Consider the following 16330-nt stretch of genomic DNA (forward strand, 5'->3'; position numbering starts at 1 on the left):
TCAGAAATAGAATCAGGAACTGGAAAAACCTCTGGAATAACCACAAGAGGTTTATAAACAGAATTTAAACTTTTACTAGTTTTAATATCAAGATGACTAGTTTCCTCCATATCTAATGTAATCAGCACTTCTTTTAACAAAGAACGAATATATACTCTATTTTAAATAAATAAGAGGATTTGTCAGTGTCAATATCTGAGGCAGGATCTGCTGAATCAGATAGATCCTCATCAGAGAAGGATAATTCAGTATGTTGCTGGTCATTTGAAATTTCATCAACCTTATGAGAAGTTTTAAAAGACCTTTTACGTTTTATTAGAAGGCGGAATGGCAGACAAAGCCTTCTGAATAGAATCAGAAATTAAATGTACACGTATATATTGTGCATTAGATGTTGAGGGAACAGCAACAGGTAATGAACTACTACTGATGAATACATTGTCTGCATGTAAAAGTTTATCATGACAATCATTACAAACCACAGCTGGAGGTAAAACCCCCACAAGTTTACAACAAATGCACTTAGCTTTGGTAGAACTGTTATCAGGCCGCAGGGTTCCATCAGTGATTTCTGAGACAGGATCAGATTGAGACATCTTGCAAATGTAAGAGAAAAAAACAACATATAAAGCAAAATTATCTATTTCCTTATATGGCAGTTTCAGGAATGGGAAAAAATGCAAACAGCATAGCCCTCTGATATAGAAAAAAGGCAGGAGGTAAAGAGAAATGGGGTCTTAAATAATGAAAATATTTGACGCCAAGTATGATGAACAACAAACAGAAAAATATGTTTTGGCGCCAAAAACGTCCGGAAACTAAACGCTCGCGCCATAGATTACGCAACCTAGTGAAAGGACTCGCCAGAAATTACGAATTTACGTCAACGAATGTAACTTTGCGCCAAAAAAATCTTGCGCCAAGAATGACGCAATAAACTCTGGCATTTTGCGCCCTTGCGAGCCTAATTCTGCCCGCGAATTTAAAAGAAAATCAATTAGAAAAAGAGACTATACCCCAGGTAAGAAATACATTTTCCTAAAAAATGCATTTCCCAGATATGAAACTGACAGTCTGCAAAAGGAAATATACTGAAACCTGAATCGTGGCAAATATAAGTACAATATATATATTTAGAACTGTATATAAATACATAAAGTGCCAAACCATAGCTTAGAGTGCCTTAAGTAATGAAAACATACTTACCAAAACACACCCATCCAAATATAGCAGATAGCCAAACCAGTACTGAAACGGTTATCAGTAGAGGTAATGGGATATGAGAGTATATCGTCGATCTGAAAAGGGAGGTAGGAGATGAATCTCTACGACCAATAACAGAGAACCTATGAAATAGATCTCCCGTGAGGAAAACCATTGCATTCAATAGGTGATACTCCCTTCACATCCCTCTGACATTCACTGTACTCTGAGAGGAATCGGGCTTCAAAATGCTGAGAAGCGCATATCAACGTAGAAATCTTAGCACAAATTTACTTCACCACCTCCATAGGAGACAAAGTTTGTAAAACTGAATTGTGGGTGTGGTGAGGGGTGTATTTATAGGCATTTTGAGGTTTGGGAAACTTTGCCCCTCCTGGTAGGATTGTATATCCCATACGTCACTAGCTCATGGACTCTTGGCAATTACATGAAACTGAAATAAAGAATTGCTGATATATGCATAAGGTTATCCTAAAAATTAATTGTGACTTCCAGGTCATATACTTGAAGGTAGAATCTCTGTAGAGACTCAACAAAATTCCTTCATTGAATATTTATTGTATCAATGAATAGACACTAACATTTAGATCCTTTTTTTTTTTTTCTCTCCAACTAGTACTGTACTTTAACTGTTTTTTAATTGGCATGGAGTATTACATGGAGTATCCTTACATTTTTTTTCTGCAATGAGAATATTGTTGAAGGCCAATATTGTCATTTTTATAATGTGCCAACAACAACGTGGCATGCATAGCATTTTTTCACCTTTATTTTACTGTGCACCATGGTAAATATGTTCCATGAACCTGCATTTAAACACTGTGCATGCTCATAGAGAATGTATTGTGTTGTCAATGACTTAAAGAGACATGAAACTAAAAACCCCTCATCTATAGTTAAGACCGTTCAAAAAATCCCTAACAATTTATTTCCATCCTCTAATTTGCCTAGCTCTCTTGGTATCCTCTGCTAAAAAGCATGTCCAGAAGCTAAGAGCCAGCTGCTGACTGTTGGCTGTATATATATATATGCCTCCCGTCATTGGCTTACCAATGCGTTCAACTAGCCCCAACAGGCATGCACAGCAATCTCAGACCACATTGCCATCAGGGCTGTAAACTCCCATTAAAGGGACATTCCAGTCAAAATTGGAATCCATGTGGACGCATTTCACTTTTGGCTAGAACAATTTTTTGGTAATATACATGTATTAGCAAAAATGTTTCTAATAAAAGCTATAGCTGTTTCAAAAGTGTATTAAAGTATGCACCGTGCACCAGCATTTTAAACACAGAACTTGCTCAGACAGCCTAAGTTGCTTGTACCATCTGGCAATGACCCAATTTGCTAATTGCTGATATGATACAACCCCTACTGGTGTTCTGAGCAGGTGCAGTATTTTAAATGCTGGTGCACTGAGAATATCTAGCTGTGCTTCACATGCACATGCAGAGAAAAATGTTAACACTAAAACACTGATAACTTTTACTGAAAGTATTTTTGCCAACAAATATTTATTGTAAATATGTTTCTATTTAAAGATGTAATTCATTTATGTGCATTTAAATTTTGACCAGAATATCCCTTGAACCCCATAGATGCCCGAAGTAATCCCTGACTGGCATGCAAGTGGTTAGTCTTATTCATAAAAGTAGCCCTAACTTTAACCTGAACAATGGGGCAATATCTTGGTATAACAAAGTTCAGTCCTTACCACAGCAGACACTCTTAGCTTGCATCCATTGAGTCGTAATTCGGTTTGCGTGCACTCGCAAAACGTTAAATAGGCTGTCGGAAGCAATATCGTTTATCGACTGTTTCCAATGGCGCATTACACCTCACTATCGGCAGCTGGACCTTGGCTGCCGAAAAAATCTTCACGTCCCATAAAAAGTAATAGAAGCCGTTATTTATACCAGGTTTCCAATGAAAGCGCAAAACGTTAATATACTGTCGGAGGCTGTCGATACATTGAGAAATATTACACCCAGCTCAACTAGGTGTAAAAGAGGAAAATTGTGCTTTTTGAGACCTATTTTCTATTGAAATTATAAAACTTGCAAATAATGCAAGTGTTTTAATGTAGAAATAAATTTATAAGTAATATTTATTGTTGTCTCATGTATAGGAATAGTTGAACTTATATTCTAATAGAAATATCAGTATATATTTAAATATAATAATAATATATGCAAGAACATATCTACAGAATGCAAACTAGACCTATGCCTAGGGCAGCAATACATATTACTTATATTTATGAAGTGGTAAATATAATTATATTAAAAAATAGTATTTGATTATTAAAAATATTCAATAAGTGTATCTTTATTTTTCTTGAGAGGTGATCACAGGTAAGGAGCATGGACGTTAAACGTAAATTCTATAGCATAAGGTTGGGTTACCTTAGCAACTAATTGATTTTCAAGAAATCCAACATCAGATGGAAGCGTTAACACAACGTTAACTTACAGCTACACGAAAAGAGCGACTGTGCGCAACACGCTAATCTTTTAAATGGAAACCTGGTACTAAAATGGAGCCATAAAATACTTTTAGCTGTCGGCCGCTTCGGTAGTTTACGGCTCCATTTTTAACGACTCAATGGAAGCAAGCCCTCTATTCGCAACTAATTTATTTTATTTGCTGGTCTTCACCTAAGACCAAGTCCTAGACTGGTAAAGAACCTACAGTTCTGTGCAAAAGTTTTAGGCAAGTTTTAAAAAAATGCTGTACAGTAAGAAGGCTTTAAATAAAAAAAAATTTTAATAGTTTATTTTCATCAATTAACACAATCAAATCAATATTTTGTGTGACCACCCTTTGCCTTCAAACCAATATTAAAAGGATATGAAACCAAAATCTTTATTTTGTGAATCACACAGAGCATACCATTTTTTAAAAAAAGTTTCCAATTTACTTCTGTTATCAAATTCCTATGATATTCTGGCCTCTATTTATCAACCCGTCAACTTACTTGCATTCGCCGGCACTTATACACTTGCCTAAGATTGCCTAACATCGCTGCCGCGGACCTGAATACGTTCTCCAAAGTTACCAAAAAAGCTGTCAAAAAGCCACGCACCAAGTACGGGGCGATGAACGGCGGACTGTTGTTAACTAACAGTCATCGATCTTGCTGCTCTTCGGCTTTTTCCCAGCTTTATTGGTATACTGTCACTAAACACCCACACTATACTATACTGTTTTACCCCTATACCGCCGCCCCCGGATCCCGCCGCAACTAAATAAAGTTAGTAACCCCTAAACCGACGCTCCCGGAGCCCACCGCCACCTACATTATACTTATTAACCCCTAATCTGCTGCCCCTTACACCGCTGCCACCTACATTATGTTATTAACCCCTAATCTGCCCCCCCAAACCGCCGCCACCTACATAATACTTATTAACCCCTAATCTGCCGTTCCCAACGTCACCGCCACTATATTAAATGTATTAACCCCTAAACCTAAGTCTAACCCTAACACCCCCTAACTTAAATCTAATTTAAATAAATATAAATAAAATTCCTATCATTAACTACATTATTCCTATTTAAAACTAAATACTTACCTGTAAAATAAACCCTAAGCTAGCTACAATATAACTAATAGTTACATTGTAGCTATCTTAGGGTTTATTTTTATTTTACAGGCAAGTTTGTATTTATTTTAACTAGGTAGAATAGTTACTAAATAGTTATTAACTATTTAATAACTACCTAGCTAAAATAAATACAAAAGTACCTGTAAAATAAAACCTAACCTAAGTTACAATAACACCTAACACTACACTACAATTAAATAAATTAAATAAATTAAATAAATTACATACAATTAACTAAATTATATACAATTATCTAAATTAAATTAAATTATCTAAAGTACAAAAAAAACACTAAATTACAGAAAATAATAAACAAATTACAGAAATTTAAACTAATTACACCTAATCTAATAGCCCTATCAAAATAAAAAAGCCCCCCCAAAATTAAAAAAAAAACCCTAGCCTAAACTAAACTACCAATAGCCCTTAAAAGGGCCTTTTGCGGGGCATTGCCCCAAAGTAATCAGCTCTTTTACCAGTAAAAAAAAAAATACAAACAACCCCCAACATTAAAACTCACCACCCACACAACCTAACCCCCCAAAAAAATCCTAACTAAAAAAACCTAAGCTCCCCATTGCTCTGAAAATGGCATTTGGATGGGCATTGCCCTTAAAAGGGCAGTTAGCTCTTTTGCGGCCCAAAGCCCTAACCTAAAAATAAAACCCACCCAATACACCCTTAAAAAAACCTAACACTAACCCCCTGAAGATCGACTTACCGGGAGACGTCTTCATCCAAGCCGGGCAGAAGTGGTCCTCCAGATGGCAGAAGGCTTCATCCATCCGGCGCGGAGAGGGTCCATCTTTAAGACATCCCACGCGGAGCATCCTCTTCGGCCGACGACTACCCGACGAATGAAGGTTCCTTTAAGTGAAATCATCCAAGATGGTGTCCCTTAGATTCCGGTTGGCTGATAGAATTCTATCAGCCAATCGGAATAAATTTAGAAAAAATCCTATTGGCTGATGCAATCAAACAATAGGATTGAACTTCAATCCTATTTGCTGATTGGAACAGCCAATAGGATTGAGCTTGTATTCTATTGGCTGTTCCAATCAGCCAATCTATAATTTAGTTAATTGTATGTAATTTATTTAATTGTAGTGTAGTGTTAGGTGTTATTGTAACTTAGGTTTGGTTTTATTTTATAGGTACTTTTGTATTTATTTTAGCTAGATAGTTATTACATAGTTAATAACTATTTAGAAACTATTCTACCTAGTTAAAATAAATACAAACTTGCCTTAAAATTATATTGTAGCTAGCTTAGGGTTTATTTTATAGGTATTTAGTTTTAAATATGAATTATGTAGTTAATGATAGAAATTGTATTTATATTTATTTAAATTAGATTTAAGTTAGGGGGTGTTAGGGTTAGACTTAGGTTTAGGGTTTAATAAATTTAATATAGTGTAGGCGACGTTGGGGACGGCAGATTAGGGTTTAATAACATAATGTAGGTGGCGGCAGAGTAGGGGGGCAGATTAGGGGTTAATAACATAATGTAGGTGGCGGCGGTGTTGGAGGTGGCAGCTTAGGGGTTAATAAGTATAATGAAGGTGGCGGCGGTGTCGGGGGTGGCAGATTAGGGGTTAAAAACATAATGTAGGTGACGGAGGTGTTGGGGGTGGCAGCTTAGGGGTTAATAAGTATAATGTAGGTGTCGGGGTGGTAGATTAGGGGTTAATAAGTATAATGTAGGTGGCGGCGGTGTAGGAGCGGCAGATTAGGGGTGTTTAGACTCAGGGTATATGTTAGAGTGTTAGGTGTAAACATAACTTTATTCTCCCAGAGGCATCAATGGGATATCGGGCAGCAGCAAACATGAGCTTTCGCTGCTTTCAGACTCCCATTGATTCCTATGGCATCCGCCGCCTCCAGGGTGGCGGATTGAAAACCAGGTACACTGGGCGGGAATAGTGCCGAGCGTACCTGCTAGTTATTTGTTAACTTACAAAAGTAGTCAGATAGTGCCGAATTTGCATTCGGAACATCTGTAATGATGTAAGCATCGATCTGTGTCGGACTGAGACCGACAGATCGTATGTTACGTCACAAATTTCTACTTTTGTCGGTCTTTAGGGTTTGATAAATAAGGGGAATCAGGCTCACCACAATTACGCTACGGAATTCCAACGTATTTGCGGTTGACGGCTTGATAAATAGGCCCCTCTGTGTTGAGCAGATACCTAGGTAGGCATTGTGAGCACTGTATGGCAGGAAATAGTGCTGCCATCTAGTGCTCTTGCAAATGGATAACATTCTTGCAAAACTGCTCCCATATAGTGCTACAAAAATGGACTGGTTCCTAAGGATATGTCCCTGCTTTTCAACAAAATATACCGACAGAATTAAGAAAATTTGTTAATAGAAGTAAATTAGAAAGTTATTTAAAATCACATGCTCTATCTGACTCACGAAAGAAAAAAATGGGTTTCATATCCCTTTTAATTATCCTTGGTTATGGGATATGCAACCATCTACTACACAAGAGGCAAGTAATGAGATTAAGGGGCCGATTTATCAAGGCATCAATCTCGATGCATTGGCTGAGGACAATACGTTTGCCAGACATCGCTGACGCAAATATACATTCAACAGTCTTATTTATCAACACGTCTGTCAAATACATACGCGTCAAGTCCGGCGCTAATAACATCGATGTCATCGATGTCGGGGATATCCTTATTTATCAAATGATCTACCCTGAATGTCCATCAAATGAAGACCGTTTTGTCTGTTTATTAGAACTTTATTTAGATCATTTCATTACTGTCTATGAACAAGCACATTTCTCTAAAGCTATCCTTTTATTTTTCACCTGTTAATGTGCAAGACATAGCTAGATTTATACCTGAGCAAACAATAATATCTTATAGAAAGTTATTTTTCTATTTTATTTTTTTTAATACTAAAAATCTGATATATGATATTTTCACATAAATGAATGTGTATTTGTATTCTGATCAATCATGATATGCTTTTCATGTTTTTTTAAAATGATTGTTAATGCTAGAATTTGTACATACAGTATATCTTTGCTCATATGTGTATGTGTGTGTATGTCAGAAATCTTTTGCAACATATTTACATGTCACAATTTTTTTTTTTGTTCTAAACAATGTTGTCTTTCATATCTCTGTCTTTATTTATACCACTATATGTATACAGTGTAAATATATTATTATTCTGAGCAAGAATAATTGTGAATATAATGATATGTAATCAGGGTATCATATGTATTTATTTGCAAACAATGGATATTTTAAGAGCTGGGCCAGTTTTCTTTCTGTACCTGTGTATCACTTCCTGATTGAAGTCTAGTTTTAAACACCACTCCTACATATATGTTAAAAAATGGACTGGCATATAAGATGACATTTCTTAATGAAAATGAAATTCAAGAGAAGGAAGAAAACACTGAAAATAGGATTACATTAAAGAAGTAATTTTAATTTCTGCTGTATCTGATTCATGACAGTTTAATGTTTGGTAGACTATCGCTTTGAATTTAAGATTATATTGAATCAAACATCATTCGATTATTAAAATCATTGTCAAAAATATTACACTGTGTGGCCTAATGTCATCATCAATGTTTATCTTTTAATACTAATTTCACATATACATACTCACATATACATACTTTCAAAATATAATACACAATGTAACAAATGGCACTTACAAGTTCTGATGAGTGATCAATAATACAAGTATAGAGCAATTTGATTCATTAGTGATAGTAGAAAATGTATATTTAAATCAGATTGGCTGATTTTATTAATCACGTGATTATGCATTTCCCAATAAAAAGTGTGGAAAATGTTACTAGTTTGTGGGTTGTTTAGGAGTTTAAGTATTGCGTCAAATCTGGTGCGAAGTGGAGAGTGGAACTTGTATTACATGCGTTAAACATAGTGCAAATAGATTTATCCTAAAAAGGAATTTAGCTATATTATGTAATGTATTTATATCAAAAGCAATACTTCGCACCAAATTTGAAGCAATACTTTGCACTAAATTTTAAAGCAATATTGTCCCCTTGCTTTGTAAAGAACTCAATGACAAAGAGACAAAGATGTAACATAAACCATAAGTAGGGTAACATCCCTCTACTTGATTTTATTTAGTAATAAGGGCAGATCTGGGTTTCTGTTTGTCAAATTTGAAAAAGACATGAAACCCATATTTTGTCTTATAATTTAGAAAGAGTATACAATTTTAATCAACTTTCTAATTTTACTTTTATTATCTAATATGCTTAATTATCTTGCAGCATCAAACATAACCTTTCTGTGTTTTCAGACTCCTATTGATTTCTATGGCATTCAAAGGTAGCGGTTTGAACAATAGGTACACTGCGTCAAATGTGACGGCAGATCAGCAGTATTACGCACGAATAATGCAAGCATCCATTTGCATCGTATTGATCTCGCGGGAGCGTATATTACGTTGAACATTTCAACATTTGACAATGTTGACGCTGTGTTAACTACGGCGGAACAAATTTGCATCTAATTTGTCGCAGAATTCCGGCCCCATAGTGTGCTTCCCACCAGCATTAATGCATACCACAACCACAGTTTCTAAGAGCTGTGCATATTTTGTTACTATATGTCTGGATGTAAACAACAGACATAAGATCAGTGCTAAAAAGATCTGAGCAATTCAGTCAGCTTTATTTATGATTTATCTGACATATTTCTATCAGTAAAACCCTTTACAAGACTCATCTGTCTCACATTTTCAGTGCTTATGAAACAATATACAGTGATGATAACCTTGTATTTATGGATTCACTTAAAAATAAAAACTTTTAGCAGTGTTGGATGCTGCCATGTTAAGCTACACATTTCTTGTTGCTTTAAAGAGCAGTGTTACTTTTTTATGGGGAGCAGATCAAAGTTTGTCAATTTCTAGATTGCTTATGTAGAGAGTTTCATTACATTTAGGTCACTGTATCACTGTTTTTGTTTTTCATGCGTGTGCTGGGTAGATCAGTTGCAGCTTGGGTCTACTGTAAGTATTAGTTAATGCTGGTTTGCTGGGTGTTTATAAATATATTCCTTAACACCCACACATGCACACGTCATCCAAACGACATAATCTTGTTTGAACACCATTTTGTAGAGAGCTGATCAAATATGCAATCTTATTATGTTTTACATGTTAGCTTAACATGTTTTTGAGAGTCCTGTCATATGTGTTTAGTTTATGCTATATGGTGTGTGTGTGTGCTTTATGGACATTTTTTGTGTACAGTATGCATCTTCATATGTAAATACCTATGCATATATTTTTATTTTAAATATGTGTGTAAGTGTAAGGACTTTAGAATATGAGGATAGATAGGATAAACAGACCATTTTATACAATGTATGAGTGAATATGTGCTGAGAACACATCAGTTTTTGCATATGTATTATATACTGTGTTTAATGTCTGTATATTATGTTTTACATGTAATGCATACTTGTATTTGCTAAATATTCAGGGTATATACTGTATATTTTACACTAATACACACTTGCTTTTCCCCCATTGATTTATGTGTGTGGAAGCTACCTGTCTATATGCACAGGTAATTGCATCTGATACAACATTCCAGACATAGTTTATTTATCTTTTTTTTTTTATCTTAAATTCTTAGCAAAATCCTTTAGCATGTGAGAAATTAATATGAAAATTTCAAATATCTCAGATATAGCTCTCTTCTCAGTTGTAGAATGCATAACAATATGTATTTGCAGATATCTGCAAAGCATATAATAAGGAAATGATCCAATGCTAACATTATTTTGAAATGTGAATTGAAATTGATAATGCAATCTGATATTGGTTTTCATAGTCTGTCATTGTTTTCAAGTCTGCAAGATACTGTGCTGTCTGTACAAGCAAGAAGCTCTTTATACAATTACATTTTAACACAAGCTTCACACATTTCCTTGCAAGGTTATTCATACGAATACACCTTGTCTTTCCCAGACACTCTTATATCATTATGGATAAATAATTGCTACTGCTTGAAATGACGTATTCCTCATGATCATGCTAAAATGGTCCCTGTGTCTGTACTGTATGTCTGTAATCTACCGGTTTCCGTTTCTCACCTTTAGCTGTGCAGTCGTGTCCCTTCTTCCCCAGAGCAACGCTCCCTGCAGTTTGTGGATCCTTCATCTTGCCAGTCCACTGCTAGGCTGAAATCACTTGATGCTCTACGTTTGCTAGCAAACCTGCACAGTCTGCAGCTAAATCAAATGCAGATTAGGAAGAGAGCAATGCAAGATACAGAAAGGGCTTGAATCGAGCCCAAAGTGTGAAAGAATGAGCAAGAAAAATACACACGAGAAGAGGGTGGGGGGCAGGAATGTAAATGTGGGATTGAAAGAGGGAGTCGTATAGTACATATGTTGTGAAACAGCTTGGTAAACGAGAAGATGAAATAAACCTGGATAAGGGACTAGATAGAGTAGAAATGGTAAGGGTGTGAAGAGCTACAAGGAAAAAGACAAACTATAAGGGGTGAATGCCAATGTGTCAGTGAAAAACTGCTTGATAGCGATTGAAGAAATGCATTAGCCTAGATTCACTAAGAAAGGAAGCTAAAAGGAGCAATATACATTGTTATGCAAGCTTATAGCCAGTGCCAGATTAAGGGCTTAGTGGGCCTGGAGCTAAAGATTTTGGTGGGTGCGGAATTTAATTGAACACTGATTGAGTTTAGATTGGAATAAAGTCATGGACAGGGGTTGAAAAATATACTCAAGTGCTACTAGTCCCATGACAATTCTTACAAGCCAGCTTTTTCAACTCTTGATTCTTTAAATTCTTTAAATTCGCAGCACATACGTAAAATAATAATACCTCGTTATACGCGTACATTATTTGTGTTTATTGAGAATAAAACACAATTTGTATATACTTATAAATAATGTAAACATATTCTCTTACCTAAAAAGAGAAGTTTTTTTCCCAAGTGGCAGCAACCTGAGGTCTTATATATCCATGAGAATGCTGGACAGTTAAAGGGACACTGAACCCAAATTTTTTCTTTCGTGATTCAGATAGAGCATGCAATTTTAAGCAACTTTCTAATTAACTCCTATTATCAATTTTTCTTTGTTCTCTTGCTATCTTTATTTAAAAAATAAGGCATCTAAGTTTTTTCTTGGTTCAGAACTCTGAACAGCACTTTATTATTGGTGGATGAATTTATCCACCAATCAGCAAGGACAACCCAGGTTGTTCACCAAAAATGGTCCGGCATCTAAACTTACATTCTTGCATTTCAAATAAAGATATCAAGAGAATAAAGAAAATTTGATAATAGGAGTAAATTAGAAAGTTGCTTAAAATTTCATGTTCTATCTGAATCATGAAAGAAAGAATTTGGATTCAGTGTCCCTTTAATATGGCAGCAGGCAGAGCCAAGAAGGTAGCAATACAAACACACATGGGTAATGATGCACACATAAGAGGGATCACACGCACAAACATACATGCAAGGCTAAACAGACTCCCACACATACATGCAAAGTGCAGACAAACAAACACACAGGGATAGATACACACACACAAACACACATACCTGCAGACAGACACATACAGGGATATATGCACACACACACACACCTGCAGACAGAACCATACAGGGATAGATGTGCGCACACACACACCTGCAGACAGAAACATACAGGGATAGATACACACACCTGCAGACAGAAACATACAGGGGTAAATACACACACATATATACCTGCAGATGGACACATACAGGTATAGACACAAACACCTGCAGACAGACACATACAGGTAGAGATACAAACACCTGCAGACAGACATGGGGATAGACACGCACATACCTGCAGACAGATGCATACAGGGATAGATATGCACATACCTGCAGACAGACGCACACACAAGGCTAAGCAGACACACACACATACATGCAGATAAACAAACACACAGGGATAGATACACACACATACCTGCAGACAGACACATACAGGGATATATGCGCACACACACACACACACACACACACACCTGCAGATAGAAACATACAGGGATAGATGTGCGCACACACACACCTGCAGACAGAAACATACAGGAACACACATACACACAGAAACATACAGGGATAGATATGCATGCACGCACACACACACCTGCAGACAGAAACTTACATGGATAGATACACACACACACACACCTGCAGACAGAAACATACAGGGATAGATACACACACACACAATTGCAGACAGAAACATACAGGGATAGATACACATGCACACACACACCTGCAGACAGAAACATACAGGGGTAGATACACACATACATACCTGCAGACGGACACATACAAGGATAGATACACATACACACAAACACACACCTGCAGACACATACAAGTATAGATACACACACCTGCAGACAGACACAGGGATAGATACGCACATACCTGCAGCTAGACACATACAGGGATACACACACACATACAGGGATAAATACACACACCTGCAGACAGACAGATACAAGGGTAGATGCATGCACACATACCTGCAGACACATACAGGGGTAGATGCACGCACATACCTGAAGACAGACACACACAAGGGTAGATGCACGCACACATACACATACCTGCAGACACAGGGGTAGATGCACGCACATACCAGCAGAGAGATCCATACTGTGATTGATGCAGACAGACACATACAGTGATTGTCTGCAGGTATGTGCATGTGTGGGCACATCTATCCCTGAATGTGCCTGCCTACAGGTATGTGTGCATCTACTCCTGTATGTTTCTGTCTGCAGGTGTGTGCATGCATCTGCTCCTGTATGTTTCTGTCTGCAGGTATGTGCGTGTGTGTGTCTGCAGGTATGTGTGCATGCATCTACTCCTGTATGTGTCTGTCTGCAGGTATGTGCATGTGTGCGTACATCTACCCATGTATGTGTCTGTCTGCAGGTATGTGTGCGTGCATCTACCCCTGTAGGTGTCTGTCTGCAGGTGTGTGTTTGTGTGTGCACACATGTATGTATGTATGTATGTGTATCTGTCCCTGTATGTGTCTGTCTGTTGGGTGTGTGTGTGTGTATCTATCCCTGTATGTGTGAGTCTGCAGGTGTGTGTATGTTTGTATATCTATCCCTGTATGCATCTGTCTGTAGGTATTTGTGTGTATCTATCCTTGTATGTGTCTGTCTGCAGGTATGTGCATGTGTGTGTGCATCTGACACATACAGGGGTAGACGCATGCACATACCTGCAGACAGACACATACAAGGATAGATACACACACATACCTGCAGATAGACGCATACAGGGATAGATATACAAACACACACACACACACATACATACACACACCCAGCAGACAGACACATACAGGGACAGATACACATACATACATGCGTGCACACACACACCTGCAGACAGACACATACAGGGATAGATACACACATACACACATACCTGCAGACAGACACATACAGTGATAGATGCACACACACATGCACATACCTGCAGACAGACACATACAGGGGTAGATGTACGCACACATGCACATACCTGCAGACACACATACAGAGGTAGATGCACGCACACATGCACATACCTGCAGACAGACACATACAGGTATAGATACAAACGCCTGCAGACAGACACGGGAATAGATACGCACATACCTGCAGACAGATGCATACAGGGATAGATATGCACATACCTGCAGACAGACGCACACACAAGGCTAAGCAGACACACACACACACATACATGCAGACAAACAAACAGGGATAGATACAGACACATACCTGCAGACAGACACATACAGGGATATATGCGCACACACACACACACACCTGCAGATAGAAACATACAGGGATAGATGTGCACACACACACACCTGCAGACAGAAACATACAGGGACACACACACAGAAACATACAGGGATAAATACGCATGCACGCACACACATACATGGATACACACACACCTGCAGAGAGAAACATACAGGGATAGACACACACACAATTGCAGACAGAAACATACAGGGATAGATGCACATGCACAAACACACCTGCAGACAGAAACATACAGGGGTAGATACACACATACATACCTGCAGACTGACACATACAAGGATAGATACACATACACACACACCTGCAGACAGACACATACAAGTATAGATACACACACCTGCAGACAGACACAGGGATATATACGCACATACCTGCAGCCAGCCACATACAGGGATACACGCGCACACAGAGATAGATACGCATACCTGCAGACAGTCACATATAGGGATAGAAACACACACACCTGCAGACAGACACATACAGGGATAGATACACACACCTGCAGACAGACACATACAAGGGTAGATGCATGCACACATACCTGCAGACAGACACATACAGGGATAGATACACACACCTGCAGACAGACACATACAAGGGTACATGCATGCACACATACCTGCAGACACATACAGGGGTAGATGCACGCACATACCTAAAGACAGACACATACAAGGGTAGATGCACGCACACATACACATACCTGCAGACACAGGGGTAGATGCACGCACATACCAGCAGAGAGAGCCATACTGTGATTGATGCAGACAGACACATACAGTGATTATCTGCAGGTATGTGCATGTGTGGGCACATCTATCCCTGAATGTGCCTGCCTACAGGTATGTGTGCATCTACTCCTGTATGTTTCTGTCTGCAGGTGTGTGCATGCATCTGCTCCTGTATGTTTCTGTCTGCAGGTATGTGCATGTGTGTGTGTCTGCAGGTATGTGTGCATGCATCTACTCCTGTATGTGTCTGTCTGCAGGTATGTGCATGTGTGCGTACATCTACCCATGTATGTGTCTGTCTGCAGGTATGTGTGCGTGCATCTACCCCTGTATGTGTCTGTCTGCAGGTGTGTGTTTGTGTGATGCAGAGAGACCCATACTGTGATAGATGCAGACAGACACATACAGTGATTGTCTGCATTTATGTGCATGTGTGGGCACATCTATCCCTGAATGTGCCTGCCTACAGGTATGTGTGCATTCGTGCATCTACTCCTGTATGTTTCTGTCTGCAGGTGTGTGCATGCATCTGCTCCTGTATGTTTCTGTCTGCAGGTATGTGCGTGTGTGCGTCTGCAGGTATGTGTGCATGCATCTACTTCTGTATGTGTCTGTCTGCGGGTATGTGCATGTGTGCGTACATCTACCCCTGTATGTGTCTGTCTGCAGGTATGTGTGCGTGCATCTACCCCTGTATGTGTCTGTCTGCAGGTATGTGTGTGTGCATGTATGTATTTGTGTGTATCTATCCCTGTATGTGTCTGTCTGCAGGTGTGTGTTTGTGTGTGCACACATGTATGTATGTATGTATGTTTATCTGTCCCTGTATGTGTCTGTCTGTCTGTTGGGTGTGTGCGTATATCTATCCCTGTATGCGTCTGTCTGCAGGTATGTGCA

General features: G+C 38.2%; 1 protein-coding gene across 1 annotated transcript in view; it reads right to left on the reverse strand.

Annotated features, from left to right (window-relative positions):
* MREG (melanoregulin) overlaps nt 1-11147 on the reverse strand; it is a 109234-nt gene extending 98087 nt beyond the window's left edge. The window contains exon 1 of the mRNA XM_053698813.1: nt 10946-11147. Within this exon, the coding sequence (XP_053554788.1) occupies nt 10946-11012 (67 nt within the window). The 5' untranslated portion in view covers nt 11013-11147. The remainder of the gene's footprint in view (nt 1-10945) is intronic.
* Nucleotides 11148-16330: the final 5183 nt, after the last annotated feature.

The sequence above is a fragment of the Bombina bombina genome, chromosome 1 (genome assembly GCF_027579735.1).
Source record: "Bombina bombina isolate aBomBom1 chromosome 1, aBomBom1.pri, whole genome shotgun sequence".
Lineage (NCBI taxonomy): Eukaryota > Metazoa > Chordata > Amphibia > Anura > Bombinatoridae > Bombina > Bombina bombina.